At 40.7% G+C, this 26,583-nt stretch overlaps 2 protein-coding genes across 2 annotated transcripts in view; both read left to right on the top strand.

Moving 5' to 3' along the window:
• Positions 1-516: 516 nt before the first annotated feature.
• Positions 517-17,369, top strand: LOC116216859 (uncharacterized). The gene is made up of 4 exons (XM_085228683.1): positions 517-627; positions 736-827; positions 1,505-1,663; positions 17,105-17,369. Exons 1-4 carry the CDS (start codon positions 573-575, stop codon positions 17,117-17,119), a joined length of 321 nt encoding a protein of 106 aa, XP_085084809.1. The 5' UTR covers positions 517-572; the 3' UTR covers positions 17,120-17,369.
• A 7,212-nt stretch (positions 17,370-24,581) lies between these two features.
• LOC104911830 (uncharacterized) overlaps positions 24,582-26,583 on the top strand; it is an 86,320-nt gene continuing 84,318 nt past the window's right edge. The window contains exon 1 of the mRNA XM_085227993.1: positions 24,582-24,716. The gene's annotated coding sequence lies outside the window, so the exon portion shown is untranslated. The remainder of the gene's footprint in view (positions 24,717-26,583) is intronic.

Raw genomic sequence — 26,583 nt, forward strand, 5'->3', positions numbered from 1 at the left:
TAGGTTTAATCACACCTGCCTCAGTACCTTCAAGCACACTTTTGCTGGTATCATTCAAATGATCTCAGTTGCTTGGTGTAAAGTGTTATTCTGTCTCATGTATACGTAGCAGCATGAAGGGAGAATGAGTGAAAGACTTTGAACTCCAAATAACATTAAAAGACTGAGAAATAAAACCAGTTGGAGGACCTGGATCTCCCTTGTGATTCAGCTTTCAAATCTGGAATTCTGATGTCTGAGAGATGGCATAAATCAAAGCCATCCATCAGGTTACAGACAACTCTGAATATCAAATAGTCCATTGTTTAAAGAAAAATAAAAAGAAGTAAGAACAAAAGAAAGCTGCCCATTAAATCCTGCAAGTGGTTAAAAATGATCATTAGGAACATTTGCAAATGTTTAGCTTAGCTTAAGTTGGATGGACATAATTTCGATTAGGCCATGAATTTTTTTTTTAACTGCATTACTAGGCTTGCTATGAATAGTAATGTTTTCATTTTTTAAATAAGTTGAGTCTCTCCACACTATCAGCCCTCTCTTGCCATATTTTGAACTTTGGAGTGTGCACAAGGATGGAAAAATACAGAAGGATGGAAAAATACAAGAGGTGGTGGGACACAATGCAAAGTGAGTCTGAGCTGCCCTTAACTTCAGCCTTTGCACCGTGCCAATACACCTGGAAGATGCAGTTCATTCCACCAGGAATGCTGATATTGCAAACATCTATTTAAACAGCAGTGTTGGAGGAAACTTCACTTGCCTGGGCACAAGATTGGATCATCTTTTATGAGTACTGCACCGCTGTTTTAAGAAAAGACAAATACGAGGTAAGCTTTGAGTTGGCCATTAGATGTGTAATTAAACAAAGAACATGAGTTGCAGTTACTTTTGCAGCAGTGCGTTGCCTGAACCAATGAATGTTTGTGATTTTAAAGCAGCGTTAATCTCAGGCAGTGAGTCCTGAATAATGTTTATTAACTATATTTTAATGACTTGTCAGTTTTCTAAAACATGCTGAAGTATTTTAGAAATCACTTAGTAAATGTAGTTTTAATTCTTTTCCCATATTCATGGACTGCTACTTACTTAAAAAAAAAAAAAAGAGATTAGAAGGTTCAGATTTAGAGCAGCAAATTGCTGTGCTAATCTGCAGGTATTTCTCTTCTTGATACAGCCACTAATGTCTAATCTTAGCAACGCAGGCCCAATCATTGTGCTTTTTCATTAGAGCTGCTATGAACTGTGTGCCAGGGACTTGAACTCTGTGAGCAAGCTGCTCCAAGCTTGCAAGCTTTCATATGAAAATGTACTGTGTGTATTAAAGAACAAGTCTTAAAAAGAACCTGCTACATTTGTGCAGAAGCTGGAGAGTTCATAACACCAGTTCTGGTAAGAACAGTGTGCCTTTGAGCCTCCACATGGTCGGGTGATAAGGGCTGGCCAGGAGCAAGCATCTGGTGTCATGACAAATTTGCAAACCTTTTAATTTGTTTCTGTTTCTCAGGAGGGAAAAAACAGAACCTCTGCGATTCTTCTTTTTCCCTACGAAGTGTTATGGGTGAAGTCTGTGGAGAAACTCTTCCCTGCCAGATGCTGTCTACATCATGGGTTTCCCCAGCTTAGAGTCGAACCTCCCACCAGTTGTGTGACCTTCGGGCTATGGGTGAGTCTGTGATGACTTTCTTCCATCTACCCAAAAACTCCATCCCTAATGGTTCATGCCTTCCCAGCAGTATAGAATATCCCTGATTGGGATATTGGAAAAATCCCTGATTGGGATATTCTATGGAGAAACAGATATTCTGCTGTTACAGATTCATTGCAATTGCAATTTTTTGACAAATGGATTTTTTCTGATCTTCCTGGAAGTTGTAATGGCCATAGCTGTTCCGAGTGCTCAGTGTTACAATATGTTCTTCTGTGATTGACTTGAAATTTGTACCTGAGGGGTTTGGAGTAAGAGACTGATGTTGGTATTTCTTTCCTTATGAGATGTGGTGTTGCTCTTGTTCTTTGGAAATCCTCACCTAGAAGCGAGGAGTACCTTCAGAGATCTATTCCCCTGATGCTGCTGAGCATGGAAATCTCAATAACTGACTTTTTTGGGGTGGTTTCTGTTCACATGAGCTTTGCTTTCATGTACTTTGGGATTGTTTCCAGTAGTTCAGTGTTTCTGCAGTGAAGTGACAGTGCAATCTAAGAGATGGTCCATCTTCCCACAGACCATCCTTTTCTACCTTTGTGCTTTCCTTTGGTCTCTATAGTTTCCTAATTTTTTTGTAATCTTTCATCTTTCTCATTTCAAGTATCCACTAGTTTTGATCCTTACCAAAGAGCTTATTTTTATTTCTCAACCCTTTTGGTCTCAGATAAGGGGATTGATCTTAACACTTTGAAATCAGCAGTCATTTGACCATGGGCTTTGGAGACAGTTAAGCTCCTGAGGACCAAAACAGTGAATACAGAACAGAAGCAGCCTTGATTTAATATTGTAAACCTAATAAGCCTAATCCTCTGCTTTCTGGTTTTTTTTTTCTGCTTGGACATGGCCTACTGTACAGCATTTCAGGTTTGAGGGGCATTGAGAGAAATCACCGTCACTTTCCAGAGCAGACATCAAAGGCAAACTCACTTTTCCCGTTGCTTTTTATCTTCCTTCTATTTCTGATGAATACTTCATTTTTTTTCCATGCTGCCGCTCCAATTTTTGCCCACTTTTGATTTCTCTATTAACATTAATTAGGCTCATGAGCTTGATCACCAGGTGGGTTTTCCCCAAGCTTCCACTGTTATACTTCCCATCAGCAGCAGACTTGCAAGGGAATTTTGTTAAGCTGCAGAGAGGAGCCTAATGTTATTGGATACAGAGTGTTTCAGAGCTAAGTGTGTTTTATATCAGTTGAATTTGCCAGGAAGCATTATTGGCTTGATTATTTTTAAGCAGACTGGCTCGAGGGCCCTTGACCAGCATCGGGGGGCAATGAGAGAAGAGGGCCGTTAGCCAGGGGAATGATTCATACCTCTGGAGCTCACCAAGTGCTTGTGTGTCTCAGAGAAGTAGCTCTGCATCTTCCAGCTGAGGAAAACGCAGAGTAGGAAAAAAATAAAAAAAATTAAAAAAAAAAAAAAAAGAGAGAAAAATAAATAAATCCCTGGATTCATTTCTGGAGAATCTCAGCACATGTAAAGTCAGCTGCTAGGAAGGAAGATTGGCACACACCTTTTGGACATTTTGTGCATGGTTTTCCTGGGCAGGTTCTTCCAGCATTAAGTTTTTCCTGTACTGAATGCTAAGTGGCATAAAATACGAGCTGTCACGGGGTGAGCTGCAGCTTTTGTAGCCTTTGTTTTGTGATGATTTGCATATTCAGAATCTGCCTTGGGTCTTCTTGTTTTTATCCTTCTTCTTTTAAAACTGCATTTACCTGAAGAAGGGCTTCATTCTGAGTGCACCAAAATAAGCGTTTTCTCTGCAGTTGACTTTAATCCGACCAAAAGAATGAACACTTGGAGCAGAAAACCTTCTTTGGGTCCTACAGGGCGTTAGAACATCTCAGGTACTGGCTGCTGCTTTAATAAAAGGATAGGATTTCCATTTACTTCAGGCAGGCTTAATGTATTGTTCTTGTAGTGAGACAGTCAGAATGAGTCAGGAGCCAAAGAATACACTTTATAGACACAAATAATCGTAAATTCAGAATGTCACCTTTAGGCAGAGGCATTTTTATTATTGTTAGTGGAGCTGCTGAGTAGGTTTGATGTTTTATTCTCTTGAGTACTAAATGTTCCAGAGTACCACAGCCCTATCTTTATCAGGCTCACAAGGAGGGAGCACAGCCAAACTTGCTTCCTATACTTCTCTATGATTGATAGCAGATGGCATGCTTTAAAATAAACCTATCCATTAGCAGTCCTCAGTGTTTTTACTCAAGGCATTTACAACTGTCTCAACCAGAAAACACATTTGCTCCGCAAGCTCGCTTCAGTCTGCAACAGCTGTACAGGTGCAAATCTTTCATTAACTCTTAAACAGTGGTGAAATAAACGTTGCACTGTATTTTATTTTTAGTGGAGACGTTGTTTCTCAAAGGAGGAGTGCATTCTATTATTCTCTCTTTGCATATGGCAGAGGTTTGCGTTAACCGATGCAAAGTCAGGATATTTTTCTTCTGTCCTCTTTCAAGTTTTTAGGGTGAGATAAATGTGGATGTATGTAGGTGTACTCCAAATGGCAGTACTGGGGGGTTGTAACTGGGGACTGGGATTTCTGGGGTCTCCCAGCTCCTTTTCTCATACAGCCCCATGGGGGAGATCCTTCATGGTATCCCCACCACTACTTCATCCTGGGGCTATTTGGAAAATGAGGGTAAGACACACACACACATACATATGTATTCAACTCGATTCTGAGGTCAATTCTCAGTTAATTTATTTACTGAGAATCTGTCCCTGTATTCTTTGCTTAGATTTCTATGCAGTAGTCACAGAGGATGTTAAAATTGGCCTGGCATTCCTGCCAATAAAACAAACCCTCAAGCACCTCCCAAAACATTAGTGCACCAGCAGATAGACCTTTAAAATATTAGTAGCAAACCTTTAATATTAGCATTTAGCATTAATATTAGACAAGATCTTAAAATATTAGAGCCAGATAAAACAGTATTAGCAGGGGTATAGGAGTCATTAAGCAGAATAACCATCGCTGACTAAACGGATGCTGAAACTTTTACATGCAAACCATGATAGGAACTTCACAGAAACGAGAGGATCCTTTCATTTAAAAGGAGGTTGGAGAGACGAAGGTTAGGGATTTGAAAGCTGGTAAATAAAACAACACAGTGGGACAAGTGATATGGAATGTTCCATCTCGTTAGTGGCAATCACTTCCCGTGTTATTTTTCTTAAGCTGAAAAGATAAAACAAGAAGACTGGCAATATTCTGTTGCAAATAAATGGAAATTGGGGCATTTTTTGTATAAATCTAAAGTTGCAGGAGGAAAATACAAATGCGTTCTCAGTACTGGAAGTCCACATAGGATAATAGAGGTGCTATAGTAATTAAGCAGGATGGCCTGTGGATTTCATGCCGTTTTGCTTGTATGACAAACAAAGTCTGGGGAACCTGAGCTTGGCACCATGGAGGGAGGGGTTGAGGCAGCCCAGGGTCTGCATTGAGCAGTGCTCCAGAGAGCAGCCATCACCACCGCTCATGTCAGCTCGTCCCGCGAGCACCTGGAGGATTTGGTGCTAAATGAGATGGGGGGAGAAAAACAAGGCCAGCTGTAGACATAAGAACTTTAAGAGCATCAGTGCTTGCTTCCAGCTAATCTCTCCTGATGACTCCTGTAAGCAGGCGAGGCTGGTCGGTGCTGTTAATTATTCAAAGCCCCGCACCAGTTTCATAGCTGAGTGGTGTAAGAGGATGTGTAGTGTCCCCATTTCTTAGTCTGTCTGGGGGAAAGGCACGAAGCGCAGCTTCTCCTGCCATCCCTGCCTGCCATCCCACTTTACAGGTGGAAAATGTGAGCTGGAGAGAGGCTGCAGCCATCCCCATCCCTTGGCCATCTGGCACTGTGAAACTTCACCTGTCTCTGTAGGGCCTGATGAGCTGAGTGCAGGGAAGGCATCATGAGAGCCATCCTGTATCTTAATGTAATGAATGTGCTGCTTGGAGGTACTGTGCCCTATACTTTTGTGTGCAGAATAATCCAAAAGATGTCCAAAATATGTGATGTCTCCGTTGTTAATTCTTCATCATGGGATGAAGGGGAGGGAAAGGCACGTGCTTCAAGGTTTGCATTACGTCCACAATGTCCTCAGGCAGTACAAACAGCACACTTAGAGAATTACACATTTTCACTATTTATCATTTGCATTAAGACATAGAGTGGAAAAGGGGTGACAGTGGAGTCATGTGCAGCATGAGATACGTATTCCTTATGTTGTTTGCTGTCCCAAAGAGGCTGCCAAGGCATTTTAGTACTGTGTGATGCAAAGCAGTTGGAAAAAAGTAGAAAAATATTCATAGCAAAAAAAAAATTTATTGCAATAGGCTCTCTTGGATCTGTGCTAGAAACAAGTACCAGTACAACACTGATGTTTGAAATACATGCCTTATCTACACCCAGCCAATGTACCTGTCATTATAGCTTCTTTTAGTTCCATTAGAGAAGACAACATGTATTTCCTTATGATTTGGAATTGCTGATTGGCTTTTTTGTGAAATTGAGTTTATTTTTGGAGATTAGATCACACAGAGCTCCTTTAGCTTTGAGGTGGGAAATGAAACCACTCAACTTGTGTTGCACTTACAGATGACTTCTCTGTTAGCTTCTTTTGGTCCACTGGTGCTGTGGGGGTAGAGGTGCTCAGACTGAAACGATTTCCAGCCTTCCAAAGGGCAAAAGCAACCATGCATGGAATAACTGTGTATAAAATAGCATCTGCAGCACTCAGAGTCTGGTGCATTTGGTCGCCACTGGCCTCACTATGGCTATTTCCAGAGTCAGAGTGCACAGGTGCCGAAGTATCTACAGGCACTGGCATGTACTGTCCTACAGACAGGCTGGGAAACGTTTTCTAGTTTAAATGAGAGCCACATTCAGCCTTAAAATTAGGCAGATTCTTAAGTACATATATGAGCTGGGGGCCAAAGAACACAGCATATTAAGATAACACAGATCACTGCAAATTATGTAGGGGCTATACAGTATAGTTCAATTTAGTAAAGAAAAAGAAGGTCCTTTTATCCCCCCTTCAAACCTCTTTATTTATTAATGACCTAGAAAGATGTGACGTTATTAAGACATGAACCAATTTGCCCTGGATGCCATTCAGCACAACCAGAACTGGTGTTGCTCTGTAATAGCCCCTTTTTCTGAAGGAAACTCCAACTCCCCAAGCTGGTGAGTGCTGGAGGGGGGCCCAAGGCTTGTGGAAGGGGAGGGTGGAGAGGGGCCATGCTTAATCCCCAGTAGATTTAGCCTTTTGGTGAGTAAGATGGATTTCTGATGTTGGTCTCCATGCCATTCATAGCAGTGTTCCCAGTAGTAAATTTGTGCCTGCACTAAAAATCCCCCTCTCATGCCCCCACTTCCTTGCCAAAACTAAGCTCAACTAAAATAAATCATATTTTAGGAAGCTAATTGTGCAGCCAAATAGCAGAAAGGTATTGAAAAACTGTTGTGTGCCTAACATTAAATGAATTTACATTGGCAGTAGGGAATGTGCATAACAAAAATAAATACAGGGACATGGCAAAAGTGTTAGCAGTGGAATTTAAACAAAAAAAATGTATGTAATGCCAAGCATTGGGAATGGTATTCAGACTTACTGCAGAACTAATATTCTATGCAGTCATTGCACACAATTTTTTACAGTTAAAATACATTCAGAATGAAGTTTGCTCTTTTATCAGTGTATTATATTTCTTGGAAAACTGAACCATGTCAGGATGTGCATTTTTTCCCTACTCCTGAAGTTTGTATAGGTCCCCTCACCAACCCGTGGGCAATACATTAAGAAAAAAAGGGCCACGTGGTGGCATAGGCTGCCTTGTAGAGGAGTCACTATCCTCTATTCTGGAGCTGGTCCAGAACCATGGGAATATGGCACTGAGGGATGTGGTCAATGGACATGGTGGGGATGGGTTGGTGTTGGGCTTGGGGATCTTAGTGCTCTTTTCCAACTTTAACGATTCTGTGGAAAAAAAAAAAAAAAAAAAAAAAAAAAAAAAGAGGAAGAAAAAAACCCAAACAATTTTTGGAGAAGATTTTAGAAGTTTCCTGATGGATCGGCATCCTTGAGATTAAACATTCCCATATGTAGGTTGACATTTGAAAATGTAAGTCTTATGAAAGATAAGATGGAAATTAAGAGAAATGCAGCCTTAAATATTTGGAAGCATGACTTCCTGGTTTGCATGGCAGTTGGCAAAACTTTCAGGGGAAAGATGCATGTGCTATAGGGCACTCATTTGTCTAAAAGTTTCCTCCTGTCACCTAATATTTTGGTGCTCATCTCTTCCACACCTTTGGAGGAGAGCTGCAGTATCCTCTCTGTGTTGCTTTCAACCCCTCAGACAGATGTTTTAGATCAATTGCTCAAAACGGGTCAGTTTAGCAGTCAGAAAACACTGTCAGAAAAGATTTGTGGTAGAGAAGACAAAACTGTGAAATAAAATTGAACTTTTATCCCCATTTGGATGGGAACTGTGCATGGCTGGAGATCCCATGGGGATGAACACAGTGGCCTATCGTGCTTTGAAAAACCAGACAGATGACAGGGCTCATCTGCAGCCATCAAGCAGCAGCGGCTTCTGAGAAATGGTGTGATCACTATCATGCAGTGCAGCAGGAATTAAGGGAAAGATAATCATGGGAAAGAGGAAGGTCCTCCTGCAGCAAGGCAAGATGATGGTGAGCTCCTGCTGGGCTACAAGCAGCACTGCTGTCCTTGCAGTGAAGGTGTGACAACACATGCCGTTGCTGCTGGACTTTGAGCCATGATTAATGTGCCAGCAGTGCTGGGTGTTCAGCATTGCCTGACTGCAATTGGCCCACCTTATTTCTGAGAACTCAGGGTAAGGAAGGTGCTGTGCTCACTGTGGCACTCGTGAGCCCTTCAACAAGACAGAGAGACCTCAACCCAAAACCCTATCTGTTTGCCTCTCCCTGGGTATGTCAGCACAAACATCCAAATGTAGATTCTTTCCCTTAGAAGGTGTTATTGTGTGCTGTGTCCCATGGCGGCCTGCTCATATGCTGAGCTGGCACTCTGCTTGGCATCATTCCTCAGCCTATCCGTGTTGCATGCAATCATAGCATAACGGGATGGCTTGGGTAGGAAGGGACCATAAAGATCATATAATTCCAACCCCTTACCATGGGCTGTGTGCCCACTACCAGCTCAGGCTGCCCACGGCTCCATCCAACCTGGCCTTGAGCACCTCCAGGGATGTGGCAATGCCATGTCTGCAATGGCAAATGTGTTGCTGCCATGGACTGTGCCTCTGCCCCTCCATCACTACCGTGCCCTGCATGCCTTGCTTTTTGGTTGCATTGTACTTTGTTTCAAGATGTTTTGCAGCATGTTGCCTTCGCCTGCTCGCCTCCCTCCGTCTCCGTGCTGGATGAGTTTGCATTGTGTGGTGTTTTCCTCTTCATTTATTGCAAACAAATCTGGTCTCTGCCATTTGTTTACTCTTATACTCTGTCTTTATGCCTTGGTATGCATTTTTAATTAGATGCGCTTCAGTTCTTTCACTGCTTGTTAACACTTTCGGATGGAAAGTGCGGTCCCCACCAGCTCTGCTAGTATTCTCTGTGTGGAGGAAATGTAGATTTGTTTCTTCTGCCCCTGATTATTATCCAGTACCAAGATTCGGGCCCCAGCCAGCCTGCCTGCTGGGTCCCTGTGTTCCTACTGGGGATGTTAAGAGGGTTGCCCCTTCTCAACCAGTGTAATTGAGGGCGCTTTACTCCAAAATTCTCTGCAGACAGAGAAAGAGTGTCTGGGCTATTTGCTTGGACTGTTTTCAGGCCTCAGCAGCTCCAGTGTGGATGTGTGACATAGAGGAGTCCTGAGCAGAGCCCACAGTGTGTGCTAATCAGCTGCATGCTGTCCCAAGCCCTTCTGCACACTGAGATCAGGAGCATCATGGGGATGTTGGCCACAAAATAAACAGAGGATGGATGAGCCTGGATAAGGATACTGCAGCCCCAAGCACAAGGCAGCATTCACAAAAAGGCATCTTTCTTGAGAGCCACTGTTGATAAAGCATCATTTCTTTTTCTTTTAAATAGTGTGAGCCCATTTGTGCTTGTACTATTTTGTTCTGCTTCCGTATCTGACTCATGTCATGGGCAGGGGCCTTTACCCTCCTTAGTGCTCTCCTAGACCACCAGCTTTCTGGAGATGGTGTGGGAACTGAGATGGGAAATCTTGACCTCACTCCAACCTTCCCTTCCAGTTTGCCTGCCCTGCTGAAGCGTTCACTCACCCCCCCTGTTTTGCCAGAATGTGTATGTTCTCCAGGATTTAAGCTCCTGAGAGGGATGGCAGGACTGAAAAGAGGTGAAAATGTCTCTTCCCATCTCTGAAAGCGTTCCCTGACCCCACTCTCTGACTGGGGGCGAGGTTGCCAGAGGTCAATATCCACTTCAGTGAGTAGAGAGATCGATATCTGCTGAAGCCAGTGCCCAGGATTGTTTCCTCTTCCTTGCCAGTACTATATTTTACAGAGAGCAGCCAAGAAATATTTCTCCTCCCTTCTAAGAAGAAGGGGGAGGAAAAAAAAAAAAAGAAAAAAGGAGAAAAAGAGCTTTGTCTTCATACTTTCTCTCCCCAGGAGGGCATTGCATTTAGCCTCTGCTCTGCTTTTTGTTATCCATTTGCATGGCACGATGTTTGCTTTGGCTGATAGGGCAGTGCTGGCTCCTTGGCCAGAGGTGGTGTTCTGCCGATACCCAGCAGTGTGCGGAATGGGGATGTTCAGTCCTTAGCCCTAGGTGGTTTGGGGATGCTGGGATGCAGAGCACATCCCAGATGGTGGAGTTTCAGATTGGGAGCACCGTGGTGGTGGGAGCAAAGCGCCCAGTGCTGAGCCTCCAAAAAAAAAGTCACTCCATGGAGCAACATCGTGTTGGCAGGATGATGAAGTGTACGAGCTAATAGGGCTTTTCCACTTCAATTTCTATTTGAAAATGACTCTTGGTTGCTGTTCTCAGACTCAGCACCAACCGTTCCTTACGCCACACATCAGATTTTTCTTTCTTTTCTGCCCTTTGCTTCATGGAGAAGGCTTTAAAGCAAACAAACACCAAACTATGAGAAACCAGGGGAAGATATGGACTGGCCCACTCATTAGTGCCGGAATGTGGAAACTATGAAGACTTCTTTTTTTATTACCAATGCTGGAAAGCACAGTCACCGAATGGGCTGGAATACAAGTTATGCTACATGCAGTAGTTAAAAAAACCTGCAAAAATGGGTGTAACCCGTGGCTATGGTACAACTGGCCTTTCAGCCTCCACTTGAGATTCGTCCATCCCAGGGGGAAACTGTGGTTTGGAAGAACAGCGTACATTTAATTTCACTCGGAGAACTTATTGGAGTTGGCACTTCAAGAAAGACTCTGAAGTATATTTTTTGTCATGATGAGTGGCCCCCTCACCACTGCGTTTGATTGTGTTGGAAGCAGAAAAGTTAAATTCTTATAAAATGATGATTTACAATCCCTGATGATCCAGGTAGGGTGCGCGGATTGCGCCAGCGTGGTTATGGGACTCCAATCTCATCCTCTCTCATTGCTGTGAGAAAATAAAACCAAAATGTAAAAAAGCTGAAAACACATCCTCTGATTGCTTGGGGAATTTTCTTACTCATACGTTATCTTTCCTAGTAGTTTAAGTTATTTTGTCTCCACTAAAACCCAAAGCAAAACACTGCCCTGACACTTTCGCCTTGATTTCTGATCTGCGGCGGCCAAATTTATTTTTATCTCATGTCGTCTTTTCCCCTATGGTTATGCAAATCCTCGGAATAAGGGGCAAGGGGAAAAGCTAATTTTAAAGCCAGTAAATTCCAGTGGGAGATTTCTTCAGTCGCTCCGAGCGGGCCTATCCTGGGTGCTGTTGCAGGGCTGTGGCTACCTCCAAATAACACAGGGATAGGTGCCAAGTGGGGAGGCTGAATATTTTCCTTGTACACACATAGCTTTGCCCACAGGACTGAAGTCTCTTGCCTTAATGCTCCATTAAGCTTCTCTGGAAGTACAAAGCTGACTTAGGAGGGACGCTTTGGTGAAATGTATCTCAGTGTAATTGGCTGCTGAGTAGAACCTCTACATGGAGGGGTTTGGCAATGGGTGAAGGTGGGGCTCATCAGAAGTATCTTTAGGAAAATATGGGGCATTGACACCTCATTCCAGCAAACTTTCTCTGTTTTGATTATCACATTCTGTATTTTGATATACTTTTAGTCTTTCTTTCTCATTCTTGCCTTTTTTGTTTTGTTTTGTTTTGTTTTTTTCCTTCCCCTGGATAGTGGATGTATTTTGAAATATTGAATTCCATTTTCTTCTTCATTTCTCTATTTTCTTCCCCTTAATGCAAGTTTTACTCAAATCTTCTTTATTCTACATTTAAATCTAATGTACAGTAAGAGATACTTCACAGGTTTCCAGACTGAACATCCAGGAGAGTTCACATTGGAATCTGCTTTGTGAGCAAACTCAAGTGTGAATGCAAATGTTGGAGCTGTAGTCTGTAGTTCAGTTTTACTGAAAATGCTGGAGGTAATCAGAGTATATGGCAAGTATAATGGCTTCCAAACAGAGCACTGTGCTCTTGTTCACAGTGCTGGTGCTGGGTTAGTTGATGCAATTTGTGGTCCATGTCTGGAATCACAATCAGATCCTCTTTGCTCTCCCTTTGCCATTGTAATGCTCATTACTGCAACAAATTAACCAGAGTCTGCTGTGGGGCTGAAGTTTCTGTATCCAGCAAAACTCATGAGCCCCTCCTGGTGTGATGTATCAAGGGGATGTAAGCATATCTATAAATGCTGTGTGGGTTGCAAAGTGTTTAAATACCCACGGAGGCCTTTCTCTGTTCTGGGGAAGGGAAGAGGAGGATGTGAATACTGATGGAAATAATTTAGGTGCAAGGTCCCAGGTTGGGAAAATTTGACCCATAAAATGTGTGCGCTAGGGGTGCTTGTGGTTGCATAAGATAACAAAATGCACAAGTCATGTGGATTAATCTCCTGAGCTATGCAGGGGCATATTGTGTTCACGTTCACGTAGCCTGATTAAGCTGCATATGAATTTATGTCCCAGCCTTGCAGCCTAATAAACCTATATGGTTTAAAATGCATGGCGGGGGCTTTGTGCGTAAATTGTGCTCTCATGAAGCATCGTGTGCATGTCTGACTCTTCTTAGAAAGAGTCCCATTCCATCTGCAAACGAGTGTCTGAATGCCAAAATAAGTAGGATAAATAATTTGCTTCAAATATGTGTTTGGGAGCTTTCAACCTAGATGCTCTCTTCCAAAGCTCAGCTCTTCATTTGCAAATTCTCCGGTTTGTTCAAACTTTTGGACTCCATTTGATCTGGCTGGAAATGAGAGCACATCAGGCCTCGTACGTAATCAGAAAATGTCGTGTGAAAAACGAAGACTGCTGGGAGTAGCATCTTTGTGGGATTCCAGCTAAACCAAACTCGTTCGGTGCTGCTCCAGCCCTGAGCAAACCAGCCTCGTGTCTGCATGTGCAGCCTGGGCTGCTCCTGAGAGCGGCTCCGGGAAAGAGTTAAGCCTGTTCTCCTCTCCTAGTTGGCAGAAAGTTTGCAGTTTAAAATTACATACTGACTCTGGTGTAGAGACACAAGAAATTATAGAGCAGACACTGTCCAGGACAACGTATAATTTAAAATGTACTAAAGAATGTATACCACATGGCAAAGTAAGTGAAGTGCTTCTTCAAATATAAGTGTTTTGCATAGAAAGGCTGTAATTATCCACTCCTAGGGAAATGTTTGCATTCATTCTAAATCAATATTTACTATTCATCTCTTGTGTTCAACAAAACAAGGATTTAACATTTTTTTGTTTTAATGAGGTACTAAGACTACAATAATGCTACAGTGTAATTGTCTTGATACAAAATATTGCTAAATTGTGTTGCTATTCTGGGAGCGAGCAGTTTTTAAAAGGAGGGGGTATCCCTGTTTGTGCCATGTTCCTGCAGTAACACAATCCAAGCTCAGCCAAGCAGGGCGGCTCACCACTTCCAAAGCGGAGTTAAGCCGCCTCTCTGTTAAGGCCCTTAACTGGGATCATTCGGGTGAGTCCTCTGTCTCCCCCCGAAAACATCAACCTCTTTATAATGATTCCTTTTCAGCTGGCGTCTCAACAACAAGCAGAAGAATGCCATTACTGTTTTGGGTTTAAGGTTGTTTTCTTCCTCCCAGCATCCTTCAGAGAGGCAGTGAGAGGTGAGCAGGTGGTAATTGGGATGCAGCCATCCCTGCACGCTACTCCAAACCTGTTGGTGCAAATGAGGTTGTCTGAACTTCACCCTCCAGGAAGAATTTGGGGATGTTTTGTAGAGCCAGAGCTCCGTTCTTTATCTTTTTTTTTTTTTTTTTTTTTTTTTAAATGTATTTTTATACATTTCCTGGGCACTGCAAGTGTTGAAGTGGCCCTAAAATCACGCAAGGGCAAGCAGTCCTTTCTGCAGCAGGACACTGGTGAAGCAAAAGCATGCGAGAAGGGGCAGAGCTTTTGGAGGAACACCACTTTTAATCACAGCTTTGCATCTCTGCTGTGCTGTGATTAAGAGGATGCCCTTGCACCAAGCTCTTTCTCCTTGAATTTACCTGACATGTCTCCATGTCAGAGGTATGTCTCCAACCACTCTAACTTCAAAAAAGAGAAACCACACCCCCCCAGCATGTACTTCTGGCAGTGATGTGGCTCCATGTGAATCAAATCAGATAAGTGGAAAGACTTTGTTTGGAAAAGCCTTTAAAATCCTTTTTAAGAAAAACCCTTTACTTTTTATGCTTACACTCTGCCCACCAGGCTCTGCCCTCCCTTTCCCAATACTAAATTCTTCTACTTCTGCTGCTAGAATTCGTGGTACAAATGTGAACTCTTGAGTGAATTTCATTCTTCTGTTCAAGAAGATAGCTCTGTTATCTTTTTTGTTTCTTACAATAATAGTAATTAAAAAAATCTGAAGTTATTCTTCCAAAAAAAAAAAAAAATCAAGCACATAAATAGGGTGAATAGACCTGGGAGAAGAGTGTTCTCTTTCTCTAGCAAATGCTATTGAAGCTGGTGCTTTAATTCTCCAGATATCTCTTGGTGTTCAGGGTAACAAAAGGCTGTGTAGTGCCTAATCATTCAGCAGCGATCCAGGGAAAAGCAGAAGGTTAAGAGCAAGTTCCTAAAGTCTGTAAAATCAATGGGACGCTAGAAAGGGAACTGAAGTGTACCAGAAGGGACCTCTTGAGGGTCATTAAAAAAAGCAGAAACTGATTATGAACAGAGCTTTTACCCGAAGAACTGGAGGGGGCCAGCAAAACCATTCTGCTGCACTCCAGTTAAATGTCTAATAGTGGTGACATTTTCTACACAGCCCATAAAGGATAATGAGGATGGCTTTGATAGCTTTTGAGATAGTTGTTCTTGTCAGTGTTCACAAAAACATGATCTGAGCATGCACTCAGAGCACCCGGGTTGAGGTGATTGAACGTAGACTGTGAAAGGGAAGGTGGCAACCCAATATTGGGTATTCCACCTTTGTGTTATGCCCTATCTGTTACACAGGAGAAAAAAAAATGTGTCAACCTAAAAATGCAATGGAAATGGCAACAGTGACAAAGCTCAGTGTTGTGCTAAACCAACATGGCACCTGACCTTGGTGTGATGGTGATGCGTTGTTGGGCGATCTCAAAAACATCAGCCTAGATTCTCTCTCACTCCAAAGTAGATGAGAAATAAGATTTTAATCTAAAGCTTATCATAATCTGTTATTGTCAGCAAAATTTGAATCAGCACCTAATGACTTTCTCATTTTCTGTGCTGGAAAAGCAACATGCAGGAAGTCTGTCCCATGGCATGTTTGTGCTATTCCTTCTTCTGACCCTGATTTTCTGTGAGATTTTGGTGAATCACAGTTTTACTATGATTTATTTTCCAAAACAAAAGAAAAATTAAGGTTAACTTGCATATCTTACTGGAATGCTACTGGAATGCTCTAAAAAAAATATTTGTTAGAAAATGTTTGAAATGTCAGTGAGATGATGCTTTAGAAGTTCAGGGTGATATTGTTCATCTTAATAAGTAGCTGGTTCATTTTTGGTTTTGGTCTGCAGGGAAGATGTGCTGGAAAAAATAACAGAAACATTTAGAGTAAAAGTCAAGTTTGAGTTCTTCGTAAGAAACAAACCTTTTTTATAGAAACAGACATTCACAGGGGTGAATTGCGTGTGAATCTGTTTACTAGTGGTAAAGCTGAATTGTGAAACTTTTGTGTCACTGCTCTGTGATTCCAGCTATCTTCAATTAAGAGAAAAAAAAAAAAAATGCAGAAAAATCAGGTGGAAGGAATGCATGGAAATTGAAGTCAAAGAAAATATTTGGCAAAGTGAATTTTCTAAGCTGAAGTAGCTTTTAAGCAATTAGTATCTGCTGAGTGAAATTACCGAGTGACATGCAGCCCCAGATGGAGGACTTGAACAGCCAGTGGCCATCTGGATTTTGGTCTTTACAGGGTACACTCTGTTCTGGCTCTCACCTGGCCTGTGGACAGCCCTCCATCTGTCTCTCCTGCCACCGTCAGCCTTGAGTCATAGTGGGGAGACCTCTGGGGATGGTTCCTCTGCTCACATCAACTCCTAAGATTCCTGAAGTCTCCAGAGATATAATCACTGATGAGTTTTGACCCTTGAGTTGTTGCCTTGATTTAGTTTTCCAAAAGGAGGAAAACTTACTGGGATAAAATCCACCTTTGAGCCATAAGGGTCTTGATACACAATGGTTTCCAATGAAGCATATGGTGTGGGAGTCTTGGCATCTGAAATGCCAAGAAAATCAAATCTTAAAGAGGGAATTTTGTCAGCAGGCTTTTATATGTATATTTTTAATGCAGTTGTTTTCCTTAGAAGGTGTAAAAGATATCAAGCCCAACCACAGAGACAATTCACTGACAAAATCCAGTTTTTAAAGTGAAACTATAGTTTGTTAAATTCAATGAATAAAAATCATCCGACATAGAGTTTTTGACTACTCTGTATCTAAAAATGAGCCAGCCTCATTTAGTCTATTTAAAAATTGTGTATTCATACTGCTTGTATGCCAAGTTCAGCATGATGGAAATGAAAATGGTTGAGGTATAAACCCTTGGAAAACAGGGTTTATAATGGAAACAGTAATTGACTTCTAACTACTGCATCAAAAATACAATACTATAATACAAAGCCTAGCTCTTGGGATCTCAGCTCCACTTCTAACCTCAGGTTGGCAGAACAACACCTCACCACAAAGCTAACTAATGTTTATAGCTTGTTTTTTTTTTTTTTTTTTTCTCTTGCAAAAGGAACATGGCAAGTGAAGAAAATTTATAGGAACAAAGCAAAGTTGGCCAACAGTTCAAATGTTCTCTCTTGTAAGTAACAACATTCTTCTTCCCTAGATGAATGCTGCATTTTGGCTGATAATTTTAATCATGAAACTTGAATCAGAACTGAGCCTTACTCTCAGCTTTAGAAATAGTTTGAGTGTTCCTCCAAAGTTCACACAGTTGGTTATCCTAAAAGATGAGGATAAAAAATAGGAAATTCTTTACAGCTGCTGATTTTTCCCTTCCCCGTATGACCATGAATAGCAAAATAGGAAGGAGAGGAGAGATGGAGCAAAGTAGATTTATTGATCTCATTAATGATGCTTACCCAAGATTGTCATCTTTGCTTAGACCAAGCATAGGTGCCATTTTTGCTGCTAAGTATGGTTGTCAAGACATCATGACGTCTTGGGTTAGAGTGAAAGTAGTGGTACTAATGCTCATTAGGAGCTGAAAACCATGGAGGACCAGGAATTTCAACAGGGGAACCAGCACTCAGCTATAGTTGAGTAAGATAGACGCTTCTATAAATATGTGAAATAAAACTGAGTACTCTATGATCAGCATGCATTTAAAAGAAGAAGAAAGCCAAATTTTTACTGAGATCATTGTGCCTTCAGTACTTCAACAATTCTTGGTACTTTATGTATTTTTATGTCATGAAGTTCATATTTTCATGGGTAATGAAGAAAAACAGAGAATGCAGGAGCATTTTGTGTCCATAAATGACTTCAGTTACAGATTAAGAAAAAAGTTAATTACTTTTATTTTCTTTAGGCATTGATGAAGGTATACTGCCACAATCTGAGATTATGATGTACTTGCACCTTCACTTCTGCCAGTATTACTTGTTGCACTCATCCAGCTGCAGAGAGACTCTACTGCAGGAAAGACTGCATCCAAGGACCTTCAATGCCAGGTGGGAGGAATGGTGTTGAGAGAGTTGTAGGTTAACATCAGCATCTGTTGTAGGCCTTCAATTCCTTTTTAGATTCCTTTATATTTGTGAGCTGTTCAAATCCAGACTCTTCCAGATCTGGCTCCTGCCACTATCTATATCCTTACAAAAGAAGTGGGTATGCCAAAACAGCATAAAGACATCATAATTTTTTATTCTTTCTTCCTATGGGTTCTGAGTGTGTGAAAAACTCTTGCAGTACTTGACTCAATGGGCAATAGCTGTGATGATGCATGCGATGATTGCAAACATATCAACTGCATGTCCAGTCTGGGCAGCTCAAAAGTCTGCTGGCAATCACTGTTAGTGCACACACGTGAATTCAAGACCTATTTTTAGTCAAATTTCACAGGTAAAGTTCCTCTAGGCACTTTTGTGGTATTGAACACATCTCATTGCAAATGATACTATTGATGTTAGTGCAAAGAAGATCTGGGACTGAACACAAAGGTTTATTCTTAAACCTCTTTTTCCTGGAGCAAAGAAAACTTACCTTTACTGGCATCCATGCCTGTACTCAAATACAACTCTATTTGAAAAAGATTGGGAAATTGCCAGTGCAAATACCAAATAAAGACTCCAAGAATTGGCCCTTTACGATGAGTGATTTATGATTTATACTTTGAACAGTACAAGCTATGCATTTCTATTCAGATTTTGAAAAACAAGCCAGGAAAAAGCAACAATAGCTTAGTAAAAAAATGTATACGGTCATGGAGTGCCAGTACAGTCTTTGGCAAAGGATCAAGTAATGATAAGGCTCGACTCTATAGGGACATTAACATTTTTAAAGCAATTATGTGAAATAAATCTGAGAATATATGCTTAAATTATAAAAAATACTGCATGAATATGTATTTTGTAGCTAACAGCTCCCTGTTGTTTTGGGCACTTTTCCTGCTTTAGTACAATTTTTGAGGAGGAAAACCTGACTGGAGCACAAGTTACTTTTCAAGTCCTATTTTAGGTCATTTGCAATCATAGATTTCCCTATTTTTCTTATCATTTTTCTGTGATTTGCTTTTTTAAGGGGTATTATCTTGCTCAGCTTGGCACAGTTCAAGTGCACAACTGCAACCTTTTCCATGACCCAAAAGTCAGTGCCACTCTGTGGGCTGGCAGTTTACAAATAAAACGTATCCTTAATGAAGTGTGGAAGCTCCTGTTCTTTTCCTTCCTCGGGAGACGTGCCTTAATCTCTGGCTCACAGCCTTGTCAAATGCTGCAGTAAAGAACTGGCAAGCTCAGTGCTGCTTATGGATTGAAATCTCCACCAGGTTGTTCTTTTTTAATCTTTTTTTCCTCTTTTTTTTTTTTTCTTTTTTTTCTTTTTTCTTTTTTTCTTCTGAAATGCAACAGCAACCACAGTAATATTCCAGTCCTCAGTCTTTTGTAATTATTAGTTAGTGATTTTGGACCGAAGGGAATATATGTAAGGGAAACATATATTGCACCACTACAAAGTGTCAAGGATTTGGTTGCTTATGTAGGTCAATCATTAAGGGAAAGAAATAAGATTAAAACCAGAGGCTGCTCTGTGTATTTGAAGTTCCTCCTGAAGATATAAAATTGTGGTGTTTATGCTTATAACTTGTGACAGGTTGGCTAAGTCATAGGCGTTTTGTCTCTCCTATTGTAGAAGCTGAGAACGTTTGGATTTATTTATTTATTTACTGTCTTTTTGCCAGAAGGTAACCTTAAGCTTGTGAATCACATCTGAATTGCTTGAAAATGAGGGAGTATAACGTTGGAAATTTTGACAGACTCTCGTGTTTGGTCTTTTTGTTATTGTTGTTAGACTAATATAGGGCTTGGGGTAGCTCTCCCAAATTCTGGCATGAACTGAAAAGCTCTGCGTGTTTCACAATCTAAGGTTTTTTTCTTATTACAGAGATATACTATGCAACCTCAGCTTGCCTTTTCTATGAGCACTGCTTTTGTGCAGCTGAAAGACAACACTGAGCAGAATTTACCTGTTTGCAATGGCATTTTTTTTACCCAGGCAGGCCTTGGGCAGGGTGCAAAGAGGGATGCACCATTACAGCGTAGTTCACAATAACTTGTATTGCAACCTGATGTTTTTCAGAATTTGTGAATTTTTACAGTAACTTGTATTGCAACCCAAAATCTGTGAGTTTTAAGCTCTAGGGGAAAAAAAAAAAAAAAAAAGAAAAAAAAAAAAGAGAGGTGGGAAAGCAATTATACACTTGTTCATGCTAGGGGCAGGAATTCGTAGTGTTACTTTGATCGCTGTTAACCTGGTTCTGTCAATACTGATAAGTCCATGATGTCCTAGAAAAAGGAAAATCCAATCCATTCACTGATGGGTATCGAAAGAAAATCAGCACTGAAATGTTATCAAGTGATGAATGTTGCAGGTAGCATTGCTTATTCCATGTCATTGTGCTGTGGAATTGTTGGTAGGACAGTGCTCATTTAAGAGACAGAGGCTTCTTGAGAGAAGATTTGCTGCCTTCCTGGCAGGATGGATGAAGGGAAATGAAAAAGGGACATTTTGTTTGCTACATTTGCTTAGATCTATGCTTTAGCATGCTATCTGTGGGGAACTTGGTGCAGTTTATCCACTGAGTAGATGGGTATTTTTAGATGGCACTGTTGCAGCTAGGTTCTTCCAGCAAGGAATTTACTTGTCCTTATGATGGTTTTATGTGTATTCCACAAGCACTTGTATAATACAATCAATCTCTTTATGTAATAAATGTTGTTCTCAAAAGCTCCGTGCCTACAAAGGTGGGATCCTCACCAGGAAATGCTGACTGACAATTCGGCCAAGTGCATTGCAAGTATTTATTTTGTAAGTGAAACCCATGATTTTCCCAGATCAGAATGGTTGTATGCTGCATTTAAAGTGATGTTCTCCATACAGTTCCTGTCTACCTCTGGGAACTACTGAAATACTGGCAAATATAATCTTGAAATATTTCCATAAGCAAGGATGGTCTAGTCTGCTGTGGAAGGCTGCAGAGACTCAGGTCTCAACCTTTCTGTCTCTTAAAATGTTATGGGAAGGAAGGTGTGTGAACTCAGTGCATCCACACAGTGTTGCAGGTAGATGACCTACAACCAGCATGTCATCTCTGCATCTTCCCAGCTTGCAGTATCCTTAAAAAATATATATGTAATACTTCTGAACTGCCTACTGAAAGCAGCAGTTTGCAGTATGTGAGGGCAATAGTAATATTTAGGTTGGGGAAGCAGGATGTACAAATTGATGAAATTGGGATGTGTCTTGTTGGTTCCATGATTTTTTTTTTAATTTTTTTTTTTTTTGAGGAAAAATAGGGAAAAAACATTTTTCTAAAGACCGAATTTTATATCAAAGTGTGCATTACTTGAATGATTTTAAAGGATAGCAAAAGATGTCAGAGTTCTTGGGAATAAAAGGAAATATGTTGAAGAGCTCAAAGGTTCAGACAGGAAGAGTGGGAGCTCGAGTAGGAAAAGAAGTTCAATCTGATTTGTTCAAGTTTTGCAATAAATTCAATCTAACATGAAGTGAGGGGAAAGGACTTAAGGAGCTGCTGGTTTGGGGCTGTAATGCTTTGCTGCTGGATACTGGATGAATGAATTTGGACTTTCAGATGCTGCTTCTGGACCTTATACCACTGAAGGGTATGGAGTAGTTTTTCTCTCCTCTACCTGCACAGAGCCTGATTAGTGGAGATGGCCCGCAGCGACCAAGAAAGGTATTAATGTAAGGCCTCCAGTTGTAAATCAATATCTGAAATAAATGGTTTTAAGCGTTCATTATGGAAACTTCATTCTGAGAATAATTATAAGTCTGAAAGTGAAAGTGAGATTTAAGTCCTGTGTTGATCTGCAGAGATTTGGCAAGCAACATACATACTTAATCAGTCACACTGTAGCTTCCATGCTTGCAGCTTGTTTGTTCTGAGAAATACAGCATATTCATTCATCATGTTTATTCAAGTTAGGGCATCTGAGGAGTAATGACAACCTTATTTTGCAAAGTTCTCTGCAGTGCTTTCAAGAAAGTACCTGTCAGTGTGAAAATTAGTAAATGTGATCATGGCTTACTTGACAAGAACTCAGCAGCTCAGTTTTCTGCTGTGTAAAACTCTGGAGCCTGACAGAGCAGGATACACATACTCCTGTGATCACCTTGTTCACAGCAAGTAGTGTTTCTAACTTTGAATTCCTTCTTCATGAGGAAGACTTTTTGGTTAATTTCTATTATGTTTATCTAAAGAGCAGCATTCACTTACGATGCTGGAAATTTGGGCTGCATCACAACAGCATTAGAAATCACTGTGCTATTTACTACTAAACTATTTGAGATGTTGTTTTCTTTCTTAAGAGAAAAGCAATGTTTTATTATCATCTCAGCTTTTGCAAAGAAATAGATTTGCTTGATGACTGTGAGCTGCATACATCTATTTTCCTTATCAAAATGTCAGTGATGTCACCTATAGCATACAGCTATTGACTGAGTAGTACATACACTGAGTGTGGCTATAGTTATTTTCTCTGTTCATGTATAGGTTCCATTTCTCCTGCACCACCTCCTTCTCAGAATTGAAAAAAAAAAAAAAAAGAAAAAGAAAAAGAAAAAAAAAAGTAGAAATAACGAGAACAGCCTTGCTCTTTTTCTCCCTTCCAAGTAGGTAGGAGAAAATTGCTTGATTAGATTATAGGGTCTGTATATGTGTGTAAAGAATTTATTGTGGGAAATCTATATTAGTGCCAAAGCGATTAATGCTAATTAATGTTCCCAAGTTTAATAACAAAAGAATTAATAGTGAACAGCCACTTACTATAAAGTGTTTCCTTGACATTTCTTACTAAAAATAAAAATTCAGAGCATGCTGCATAGATTTGAAGGAAGAAGAAAAAGATTAGGTAAAGAAAACATCTCACTGTAATTTAAACCATTATTTGTCTGACAGCTTTTTATCTCCTGTCTGGAAGAAATAAACATATTAAATTTTTTATTAAAATAGTTAGACTTCGTAAGAGTATTTTTCCCAGTTCAGTAATAAATATTTATTTCTGCCAGAAACAAAGAAGTTTGTCTGTGAGGCTTTTACTGAAGCTTAGCCAAAGGTACGAGTCTTTTAATGAAGAAATACAGCTTTTACAGACTTGCTTTCTCTTCTTCGGTATAAATTTTGATGTATAAATAACGTTCCTACAGAGACCTGGTCATCCTCTGGTATTGATCACCTGCCTCCCTGTCCTCCAAGGTGTTGGCGCCTTTGATTATTGTTTATGAAGGATGAAGAGCACTGTATCAATTAAAGGATAGCTCTGAAATGTGGAGTTAAACCACAGCCACGGTAAATTTCCAAATAAATAACAACAGCTTAAAGCAAGATTTTCAGGCATACAGGCTGGACACTGGACGTGGCCAGAGAAGGAGTTTAGCATGACCTAGAGAGCTCTTGCAAAATCCTCCTTCTGTTGCTTCTGCTCTGCCTATCCCCTGTTGTGCTCAATTGGCATGGCTTTAAATATCACCTCCTAGCCGTCAGCGCAGCGGGGCAGAGTGTCTGGACGAGATGGTAGGAGACTGGTGTTAGGCACACAGATCAGAAAGGGGATTGCATCCATTTGGGAAAAAGCACTTGGCCAAAGTGTCCAGCACAGAGCGAAATTCCATCCTTTTGAAGGAAAAGTGCATGAAAGAAAAATACTGTCAGATGTCCATGTACTATTGAGATGGAATAATTTATACTGAATTCTGCTCTTAATGTTTTGGTAGATCTGGATGTGCTCCGCCTATGATCTGGACGTGGATAGGGTTTCTCTGTCTGTGCTTCTGGCAAATGTGGTCAGTATTTAACCCAGACTGTATTTTCGTGCTTACCATCTGCCTAATTCTGAATGTCAGATCCACAACTGGCCCGCCAGTTATTTCTGTTCAGCGACTTTGAACTCGCTCAGTTCAGCAGTGACGAAAGGATGTACTGGTTGTATGAAAATGTCAGCCGAATTCAATCTCCTCCCAAAAGCTAAAACCAAATCTTTCTGTGAAAATAAGAACATTCTGCTTAATTTTCGTGGTGTTATTTTCCACAGTTTTTTGCTGCATTTGTTAAAAAATGGAACTATGTTAATCAAGGCTGAGTTTGTAAGAGTTTTCTGTCTGATGGCCACACTACAATAAATCTTTAGTAAGTGATTTCCAATAATAATCCATGTTTTCAGGTGTGGAACAACTCTAATATGCGTGTTACCTTTTACCTAATATTTAGCTGAAGTGGAACATCCGATCTCAATCCTGACTATGCCACCCTTTCGGCCTTTCTTACATAGTCATGCTACCTTGATGCTTGTTTGAATATTTCTAGTGTGCCTAATACTAAAATAATTGGGCTTGTTTTATATGAGTCACTGCACCATAGAAATCTGGGCATAACCAACAAATGTTGGGAAAATTGCTTACAGTTATTTCTTGTAAGAGAAATTACTTAATACTCATTGTTATTTATACTTCACAGGTCTGAATCAGTCATAGCCTCAAACAAATGTCAGCACCTTTACTGGGAAATGTAGTGACCAGTGGATTAGACAAACGAGAGGGCTGGAAATGGGTCTGCTTCAAGTCTTACCATCTACCTTGTGGAGTGACATCTGGAGATGGTGGAGGTAAGAGAACTACCGCAGAACGGGCAGGAAAGGATATATCTTGGGTGTCTGTAGCTCAGGTTGTATTGGAGGGCAGAGTCAAACCTTGTAGTTGTGGGGATTTACCATGGATCTGGAGGTGTGTGGCAGAGGGCCGGTAGGTCAGTGTTTAATGGGGAGGCATGTATTATTTATTCCTGCTTTTGGGTACAGATGGACCCAAATCAAGCCGTGCCTCCAGACTGCAGGGGTGTTAGAACTGGGTCCAAGTGTTTCTTACTGTTCTTCCCTTCAAAATGGGTAAGTTCAACAGCTGATGCTCATCCACATCCTTCTTCTTCCCTTCATCCAACATACAAGGAAACACTTCAGGGAGGCCTTTGTAATTTGTGTCAAATTACATGGACTTTCTCTCAATAAGGGCCCCCACAACACTGTTTCAGGATAGAATCAGGGCCCTAGAAGGGATTAAGCATTTCTGAGTTTAATTAAGTGCACTAACAACATATGAGCAAGCTCAATCTCATAAAACAGCTTTATTATACAAATTATACACACAAAATAAAAGCCCATTGGGATAAATAAAATAACCTGAAAAACACATTGAAGTGCATGATCTTACCACCTTGGCTCATGTTAATATCTCTGCTTGAGATTTTTTTTTTCCTGATCAGTGATTAAATACCATTGATGGTAGTATGCATTATTAACATAACAAGGTATGAGCAAGAGGGATTTGCTTTTGACTAGTAAAGAAGTATGACAAAGTTGTGAATTAGTAAACCTAAGATTAGCCTTTAATGCCTGATAATCACCATTGTCAAGGAAAATTTCTTTTCTTCAAAAAGCAAAGGAACTTTGTGGATTGAGGCTTGAGACAGGCTTGTGGGTGGTAGACAACATTAGGGAGGAGTCTGGTTTCTCTCTTGGGGCAGGGTAAGAGATGTGTTCACTGACTGGACATGGCACTCAAAACTAGGCAGGGATGGTCTCTCTCTCTCTTAAAGCATAATTTCTTGGCAGAAGACAAATCTGATCTTTGTCAGACTGTCCATTACTTCTCACGGAGGCACTTTTAAGTTCCTGTGTTTGTATGTTAGTGGGCCTGTTACAGCTAAACACACAAGTGAAAATGTATTCTTACAGCATAGTCAAGTATTCCCATTTCAATGGTGATGTTGTCATACAGATATAAGAAAGCCAATGTGTGAGTCTTGTTATTATCTACTTTGCTATAGGCCATCTGGACTTCAACTAAAAGGGGCTCCCTCATGCAAATATCTGGTGAAAATAGGCCTTTCCGCTCGAGGACTTTTAGTTTGAACTAACAAATGAGGCAAAGTGTGGAAGAGGCAGAATGGACAGAGGGGAGAAAAAAACCACACAACTTTCTATAGTCCCACAACCTTTTACTACCAGATAGAAGTCTTTCTCTTAACTCCCACTCTAATCCCATTGCCAATAGAGAATATTGCATAATTGTTGAGTTTACACATGATTTATTTGTGCAATGTTACTGTAAACAAGTATGAGAATAGCATGAGCCCTGCAGTATGCACGAAGTTACAGTACAGATGAATGGCAATATAAGCCCGTGCTGCATTGCTGCTGTAATCTTCAAGGTTCAAAAGCAGTAGGCAGTTGACAAGATGTTGTGCCTGGGTGTAGAATTGGATAAAAAATTCTCCACACTCAATATCAGGCAGTTCTGTCAGTTTGGTTGCTCTCAATGTATTGCAATGTAGAAAATGACTGAAACAGTGCTTTGAGAATAAGACATTGTGGAAATGAGGACAACAGCATAAACATTTTCCACTCAGATACAGAATTACTGAAGCTTCATTTCCTTTGAATTTGGGTCCTCCATCTCTTGACTCTCTCACTAGTT

This window comes from Meleagris gallopavo, chromosome 7, assembly GCF_905368555.1.
Source record: "Meleagris gallopavo chromosome 7, MGAL_WU_HG_1.1, whole genome shotgun sequence".
In the NCBI taxonomy this organism is placed as follows: domain Eukaryota; kingdom Metazoa; phylum Chordata; class Aves; order Galliformes; family Phasianidae; genus Meleagris; species Meleagris gallopavo.